Below are 9279 nucleotides of genomic sequence, written 5' to 3' on the forward strand. Positions count from 1 at the left end.
TTGGTCATGTTGTCAGAAGGGACCATTCCCTGGAGAAGGATGTCATGCTTGGTAGGGTGGAGGGTCGACGAAAGAGGGGGAGGCCTTCAACGAGATGGGTTGATATGGTGGCTGCAATGATGAGCTCAAGTATAGCAGGGATTGTGGGCCTGGCGTGGGATCGGGCAGTGTTTCGTTCTGCTGTGCTTGGGGTCGCTATGAGTCAGAGACGACTCGACGGCACTTAACAACAACAACAACAACATCCTGTATGGAGTTCGTTGAGCTTCTTGGATGGATATTTTTTCTTCTTTCATGATACAGGGAAAGTTTTCTGTTACCAAGTCTCTGACTGGAATTCTAATCAGGCACATGTTATTTATTTTCACGCCATCCCATATAACTCTTAGGTTTTCTTCATTTCTCTTAAATATTTGTTCTGATTTTTCCTGATGCAAGGTGCTGTCAAGGGATTTGTCTTCTAGCTGGGAAATGCATTCTTCATCTAGTTCTAGTCTGTTATTTTGTCCTTCCAATGTGTTATCTATCTCTGTAATTTTAGTATTCATCTTCTGGATTTCTAATTCCTGTTTTTGTATGATTTCTAATTGGCTATTTATTTTGTCATTTTGCTCTTGAATGATTTTCCTGAATTCTTCAAGGGTATTGGCATATCTTTTTAATCCTATTACTTGTTCTTCCTCAGGGAGATTTCCTAATTCTTTAGTCTGGACATTTGTTTCTACTATCTTGTCCTGTTTTTTAGGGGTTTTTGTTTTGTTTTGAATTTAAGTTGTCTGTTGCCTTCAAGAAAATTTGTAGTTTTTGTCTTTATTTGTTGGTTATGTGCTGCTTTGCTTCACTGTAGCTTTTTGTTATACTTTGTTTTAATGTATCTGGAAGTGTGGAGTAGGTGTGCTTCTTTGGTTGTTAGCTTGGGTCGCTCTTTAGCTTTCTCTGTGTTGGTGGAATAATTGGTAGGAATATGAGTGCAGGTCTCTGTCATGAAGAGGAGTTACAGCTGGGATGAGCAGGTGTTGTCCACCATCTGTTGTTGATCTTGTGATGTAGGAGTTGTTGGTGTTACTCGTCTGTTGGGTGAGGTGGTCAGTGTAGTAGATATGGCTGAATAGTAAAGAATTAAAATGTGTCTTCCATTGGATGAAGCAGAAGAAAAAGAAATAAAGAAATCCATGGGAAAGATGCAAGATAGAATAAATGGTTAAAAAATGTAAAAAGGAAAAATAAAACAAGAAAAAAAACCAAGGATGGGGGTTAGAGAGATAAAGGTTTGATAGAAATGACAAAAGAGGTAGAAGGGTAAATGATTAGATAGAAAGGAAGAAATTTTTGGTAGAAGGAAAGTAAACAATAAAGAGATGATAAAGTAATTGAGGAAAGACTTTTCTAGTTATGGTCAGCCACCAGCCCTGGGAGCAGGCAGTTGTGACATAATCTACACACCTGTGCAGGTGAAAGGCAATTGGCCTAACATGTCACCTTTAGGAGCGAAGGCTAGAGCTTGTTTTTCTGTGCTTAGTGTGAGATAGATCAGCCAGTGATGCAGGTATTGAAGAAGGACAGATGCAGCCCCTGGGTCTGTTTGGAGCAGTTTTCTATCTTCATGCTAATTACACATTAACTTGAGTACTGGATATTGTTGAGATAAGTCCTCCAATCTTTTTCTTTTTTTAATTAAGAGAGTCCTTGCTATCAGAAGGGCAGCATTTGCCCAGGAAGAAAGGTAGGAAGGTAGGAACAGATAGGCAAGAAGGACACAAAGGAAGGGTAGCCACAGGGAGGAAGTGGGAAGTGAGATGTTACTCTGTAAAGAATGTAACCAGTGTCGCAAAACAAAATGTGTATGAACTGTTTAATGTAAAATTAATCTGCTGGTGGGTTTGAACTGCCAGCCTTCTGGTTAGCAGTCACACGCCTTAGGCACTGATATATTTGTATTTATATATGCATCATTTTGTCCAATTCTTTTCCATGTTGATCATCTGTTCTACATTCCCTTCCTTCACTTGTCTTCTTTTAGATTGTATTATTATTCAATTGTATTCTTTTTCAATTGGCTTCTTTTAGATTATATTATTTCTGAGGGCTGCCATACAAATTATCACAAACTTGAGACTTAAAAAAACAACAGAAATTTATTCTCTCATAGTTTTGGAGGCCAAAAGTCAAAATCAAGTTATAGGAGAGTCAATCTCCCTTCAAAGGCTTAGGAGAGAATCCTTCCATGTCATTTTGAGATTTTGGTGTCTCCAGGCAGTCTTTGACTCATGGCAGCATCACTTCAATATCTGCCTCTGTCTTCATATGGTCTTCTCTTTTTTCTCTCTTCTTCTTCTGTAAGGACACTTAACACCCAATTTAGAATCCATTCTAATACAGGATGATCAAATTGCAAGATCATTAGCTTAATCACATCTGTAAATATCCTTTTCTTCCCCAATAAGGTCACATTTACAGAGTCTAGGAGAATTTATCTCTTGTAAGACCATGATTCAACCCTTACCATTCTTACTAAATTACTTCTTCTTCTTTTCTTTTTTTTTTTAATCACCATGAGCTTAATTATAGTTGTTGGGTTTTTCTTTGGGGGGGGGCACTTTTTTTTTTTCACTATTCTTAGATTGCTATGGTAAGAATTACAACATCTTTCTTGACCTTTTAAATTTAACATTAATTGGTAGTTACTTCTTTTAATAAAATGCACAGAAAATTAGGAATCTTAAGACTCTACACTTAATATAGTTTAACTTTGAAATGCTCTTATAGTAACCATGAGAAAACTTGACCTAAATGGTCTTGATTAAATAAATTTACTCAGAAAGGGTAAAATCGGTAGTGTATTTTATTTCGGTACTTTAAAGATATTGCAACTTTAATTTCCAGTGTCTGTTAAGAAGTCAATTGCCATTGTAGTGGTTGCCCCTTTGAAGGTAAACTGCCTTTTACTATTGTTCTTTTACTATCCTAAGTTTCTCTTTGATGTTGGTTTTTGGAAAGTTAATTGAGGGATTTATATGTATAGACTTCTTTCCATTTATGCTGTTGCTTGTAGGACTCAAAGAAATTGTGGTTTGTTGCCATTCATCAGTTTTTTTAATTGTCAGATATTATCTGTTCGTATGTTGTTTGGGTCAATTTCTCCCTCTCATTCTGGAAGTCCAATAATATGTATATTAGACTTTCACATCTATCTCCTATGTGTATTACATTTTTTCCTACATTTTCCATTTTTGTCTCTCTATGCTTCTTTTCTGAATATTTTAATGTGATATATTTTATTGTTCAATGGTTCCCTTCTCAGCTAAGTGAAATCTGCAATGTATCCATTGAAATCTTATTTTATGGTGTTAATAATTTTAGTTATAGCATTTCTATTTCATAATTTCCTATTATCTGCTGAAATTTTCCATCAGATTTTCTATTTTCTTGTACATGGTAAGAAGAATTGTATTTTTAAAATATCTCTCTAGTACCTGGAATTCTTATGGATCTATATCTACTGTATATTGTTTCTGTATTTTTTTTTTTTGTAGTTGTTGTTGTTTCCATGTTGTCTGGACTCACTTTATAGCTGGTAACTTTTTACTGTATACCAGAAAGATTTTTGCCAAATTTTTGTAGGCTTAGGATAATGTAATATTCTTCCAGACAGAAATTACATTTGTTCTGCCAGTAATCATGCAATTCTGAATCTCGTAAATCCAAATATAGGAATTGGGATGATTAAAACTGAACTGTAAACTTGGTGAGTACTTTTGTACCTCTAGTCACACTTATTACTAGGTTGCTGTCATATGGACTCCTCATAGGTGAATTTAGTAGGTACCTTCCCCTGGAGGGATGTGGACTTCAATCAGTTTCCAAAAAGCCATATGAGGCTGCCCAGAGCATTCTCAGGCTTTCAGATCACACTTCTGGAAGTGGCAACCCTCCAGCAGAAAAGCTTTCCCCGTATCAAATCCCCTAACCTCTGGATCACAACCCTGGATTCCCATTCTCCACCTGGCACAACATCTCTTCACTATATCATTAGCTCTCTGATGTGTTCAAGCAGAAAGAGAAAGAGAGACTGAGAAAGACAGTGTGTGCATGTACTCCTTTTCTGGTTGCCATAGCAGGAGATTTGGTCTAGATTACCTAGTCCATTGCTACCAAAAACAAAAATCTGTTTATAGTATGTTTTTATTCTTAATTTTATAAATCTGTATGTTCTTTCTCTTTTTCCTTCAGTATTCACATCAGAGATTTACCAGTGTGTAAAAGTCTTCTGAAAGAATCAATGTTCAGTATTGCTAATGTCATTGATTTTATGTTTTCTTCCTCATTGGTTGCTACTCTTAATTCTTTACTTTTTCTTCTACCTCTTTGCATTTATTTTGCTTCTTATATGCCTATTTTTATAGTACATTCTTTTGTGGTCTGGCCTAGGAGTAAGTGTATTTTATCATGGTCCCTGCATCTGGTGAGTACCATTTTGTGACAGGTGTTACTTCTGCTAGTCTACTGAAAACTGAGCTTGTTTCCCCAGATGTCAACTTTGGCACAGGGAAGAAGCATCCCTAAGTGTCTGCTTACTTCTGTGAACTCAGATTCAGATGCTCTCCATGATGTCCTCACAATAGAAGTATTTCATTGATGCTTTAGAGACTATTTTCCAAAAAGTCTTAGGATTTTTAATGCTCTTCATTAAATGGGTAGTTCTATAATTCCAGGATGCTGTTACAAGAAGTAAAGATCCTTAGTGGCTCAGGGGTTAAGCAGTGGGCTGCTAACTGAAAGACCAGTGGTTTGAACCCACCAACCTCTCTACAGGAGAAAGATGTGGCACTTTGTTTCCATAAAAATTACAGTCTTGGAAGCCCTATGGAACACTTCTACTGTGTCCTACAGGGTTTTTATGAGCCAAAATCAGCTTTACGGCAAGGGGTTTTGATATTTGTTTTTGGTTTTACAAGATTTATTTGTTCTTTTTCAAAAACTATCCCTGACATAAACAATACCTACGACCCTACCAGATGTTTCAGACAGGTGACAATGGCCAAAAGGATCCTAGAGTATATAGGTTTCAAGGCAACAGCCTGATATCTGAAAAAAGCTTTTAAATTATATTTCTGAAAATTGGCTCGTGTTAATCATTTAGCTTTTCCTAAAATAGGACTTTACTGCATCAGAACTTCTCCTTCGGGTAAAGAAAAAAAAATAAAATAAAATCATTACCAGCTAGAAAATCAGAGAAAGCTGGGGGTTTTGTTACAATGGCTGATTGATTAACCCTCCTCCCTCTTCCCTTTTGTGCTTCTTCTCAGGGAACACCTGTCACAGATGTCTTATACAACCATGTGTATCAAGGAGTGCCTCCGCCTCTACTCACCAGCAGTATTCATATCCAGGTTGCTCAGTGAACCTATCACCTTTCCAGATGGACGCTCCTTACCTGCAGGTCTTGACATGTCCTACATGCTTTCATTTGTCTGCTAATCATTTGTTCTTAGAATGTGTGGAGGCTAGGGCTATAGGATTTCTAGTATTTCAGAGAGAAAAAAGGAGGAGTGTCTCAGAACTGCCGAAATAGTCACAGGACTATCAAAGTGCTGGGGGGATAGAATTCTGCATAGGTACTGAGAGATGAGAGAGGGAGTCTTTATGAAACTTCATAACTTCAGTGCTGGACCTTGAAAGACTAGTTATATTTGCATTAGCAAAAGTGAGTTTGCTGTTGTTGTTAGGTGCCGTCATCTCCGACTCATAGCGACCCCATGTACAGCAGAACGAAACACTGCCTGATCCCACGCCAGCTCCACAATCCCTGCTATACTTTGCCCATCATCGCAGCCACCATGTCAATCCATCTTGTTGAAGGCCTTGCCTTCTTTCATCGACCCTCCACCTTACCAAGCATGACATCCTTCTCCAGGGAATGGTCCCTTCTGACAACATGACCAAAATAGGTGAGACGAAGTCTGGCCAGTCTTGCTTCCAAGGAGCATTCTGCCTGCACTTCCTCCAGGACAGATCTATTAGTTCTTTTAGCAGTCCATGGTACTTTCAGCATTCTTCGCCAGCACCACAACTCAAAAGCATCAACTTTTCTTCAGTCTTCCTTATTCATTGTCCAGCTCTCACATGCATACAAGGCTATTGGAAATATCATGGCTTGTGTCAGGCGCACCTTAGTCCCCAAGGAGACATCCTTGCTCCTCAGCACTTGAAACAGTTCCTTTGTGGTTGACTTTCCCAATGCTACATGTCGTCTAAAGTCCTGACTGCTGCTTCCATTGGCATCAATTGTAGAATCAAGCAACATGAATTCTTTGACAACCTTAATCTTCTCTCCATTTATTGTGATGCTGCTCATTGGTCCAGTTGTGAGGATTTTTGTTTTCTTTATATTGAGACATAATCCATACTACATACTGTACTCCTCAACCTTCATCAGTAAGTGCCTCAAGTCATCCTCACTTTCAGCTAGCAAAGTTGTATCATCTGCATATCTCAGATTGTTAATGATACCTTATGAATAGCAAAAGTGAGGGAGGGTACATTATAGGCAGAGAGAAAAATGGACATAACAGCATTCCTCTCCACTTTATACTTATCACCAATGTGTCATAGGAGTATTTCCAGTCATCTTCCAGACTTCCAGGCATCAGGGGAGCTGTGGGAGGTACACCTGGAGCCATGATGTAGCCAGATCATGGAGTTCCCTAAAGGATGAGTTTAATATGTTCAGCTTTTCATAGTCAAGCATCAAACTGGTATTGAAGATATGTAGGTTGAGAATGTATCAGAATTCTTTTCAGAAAAATTAATCTATTGGTGACATACACATGGATTGGAAAAGACATTGTTGTTGTTCTGTGCCGTCGAGTCAGACCTGACTCATAGCGACCCCTCCTTGGGTTTCCGAGGCAGTATCACTACGGAAATAGATTGCCCCATCTTCCTTCCAAGGAAAAGACATTAGAGACATGTAAAAAAGTAAGCCAGATTTAATCTTTGACATACTGTGAGAGATTTTTCTACAGCTTCCTCCAATCTTAACTATTTTCATGCTTGATTAGGTTGGGCAATTTTAGGAGTTCAATTCAATATACTACAATTAGCAGCATTTAATTGCTGTTGTGCTACTATGTATTGCTATAGTTTCCTAACAGAGATTAAATGTTTGTTTCCTAAAAAATCAGCTTCACTACTATAACAAAACGAAAAAATATATATAGCATTTACTATGTGCTAAGTACTGTTCTAGGAGCTCTGGTGACACAGTGCCTAAGGCATTTGACTACTAACCAGAAGGCTGGTGGGTATGAACCACCAGAAGGAAGGTTGAGCAATCTACTTCCGTAGTGATACCACCTGGGAAACCCAAAGAGGGATCGCATCAGATCCGACTCGACAGCAGTGCATTGTGTTGTTGCAAGCACTGTTCTGTGTGCTTTGCATATACTAACTTATTTAATCCTCCAAACAATCCTACTGGCTATATACTAGTAGAATCCATATTTTAGACAAAATTAAACAAAAAGAGGTTAAGTTTTACTGCTGATAAATAATGAGTCCGGGATTTGAACCCAAGTATTTGGGGTTCAAGGTCTATCTTCTTAACCACTATATTGAAGCAACAATTTAAACTTTCCTGGAATCTCTTCGATTACTTGTTCACAAGTTTCTCTGCTGCCACGTAGTATATGGAAAAGTATTCTTACCTGTTTAATTCAATGTTATTTTTTCATATAGAAATCACTAGACTATTCATTACCTCTATAACATTCCATCTACCAAGTTGCTCAAACTAGATACCTCAAAGTCATCTTTACTGCCTTTTCCTTACCTTTCTATTTCAATTATACCTAACTTCAGTCAATTAGCTTTAGTTTTTCAGTATCAATAAAGTGAAATTTATTGGTGCTTCCAGCACAAAAGTAATTATTTGATGCATTACTATGCACCTCTCCTGAGACCTATGATCCATGGGACCTTATTTTGCCCACCTCAAAACTACCCATTCAAAATATGGGATCACAAAGCTTTTCTATTTTTGTTATCCTAGTTCTTTCTGTTTCATATTTCTTATACTTTCTTGAACTGATCTTTCACATTTACTATACCACTGTGAATAATTCTTTGTTTCCTACCAATCTGTTGAAATCCTAATGGATTCTATGGAAGAACTGTCTTCACATTGGCTGTCTCACTGTGTTTGCTGTTTATATGTCATCTCTGAAAATCTTCCAAGTCTGCACCTTGATCTATCTCAACCCACAATGGAGGGGACAGAAAGTGCACCTCACACACTATGGCCAAACTCTCTTACCTTCTAAGAATATCAGGCCTTCACCTGACAAGTGCTCATCCTTGTCCACTTTTCTCCTTCCCCACTTTCCTTCCTGTCTACCTTATACTCCATGTCATAAACACCAATACTCCAAAATTTCATTTTCTTCCCTCTCTAGCCCGAATGGCTGGATTTATCACTACTACATCCTCTTGGCAGTACTCTCAACTCCTGGAATATTTCCCCTCTCACTTCTCTCACTCGCCAGTAATTCAACCAGCATTTACTTCTTCCACACACCTTCTCTTCCCTACTAATGGGTCCTTGAATTCAGCAATCAAAGCATTGTACAAACGAGTGGCTGTCATTCTCCAACCCCACTTATTCCTCTGTACTATCCAAAAATCCTATTTAACCTTCATTTAAAAAAAAAAAAAAAACCTGCTGTCGAGTCAGATCCAACTCAAAACAACCCCTCCTTGGGTTTCTGAGGCGGGATCACTATGGAAGTAGATTGCCCAATCTTCATTAGACATTATAAATTTGGAGAAGATAACTTGTTAAAGAAAATATGATATTTCATTTTAAAAAAGAAATACCTTATGTTGTCTGCTTTTTTTCCTCACATCCCACAATATCTGTTACAACTTTTTATCATTTTCCACTTGTTACTGAACTATCTATCTCCCCATTCACTCTCAGCAAAACACCTTCCTGCTAATCTCAGAAAATAGAACTTACCAGCAACAAATATCTTCAACTTAGAGCTCATTGCCCAATCTTTAGCTTCCTTATTCTTGTTATAATGGTCAGATGTGAGCCCAATCTTTAGCTTCCTTGTTCTTGTTATAATGGTCAGATGTGACAACACAGCACCTCTAACTCAGTCCAATCCCTATACTTATATTCTGAGACCCTTACTCTGTCTTCTTCTTAAGTATCTTGCTTGTTACGTTATAATAAGATGTCCTTCTTTTCATTCATTTTCTTTTTTTTTTTTTTTT

General features: G+C 37.7%; 1 protein-coding gene across 1 annotated transcript in view; it reads left to right on the forward strand.

Annotated features, from left to right (window-relative positions):
* LOC103201954 (cytochrome P450 4Z1) overlaps positions 1–9279 on the forward strand; it is a 67479-nt gene that overhangs the window by 42979 nt on the left and 15221 nt on the right. Inside the window, exon 9 of the mRNA XM_007946724.1 lies at positions 5307–5440. Coding sequence (XP_007944915.1) covers positions 5307–5440 — 134 coding nt within the window. The remainder of the gene's footprint in view (positions 1–5306; positions 5441–9279) is intronic.

The sequence above is a fragment of the Orycteropus afer genome, unplaced genomic scaffold (assembly GCF_000298275.1).
Source record: "Orycteropus afer afer isolate SDZICR_OR568_19922 unplaced genomic scaffold, OryAfe1.0 scaffold00169, whole genome shotgun sequence".
NCBI lineage: Eukaryota > Metazoa > Chordata > Mammalia > Tubulidentata > Orycteropodidae > Orycteropus > Orycteropus afer.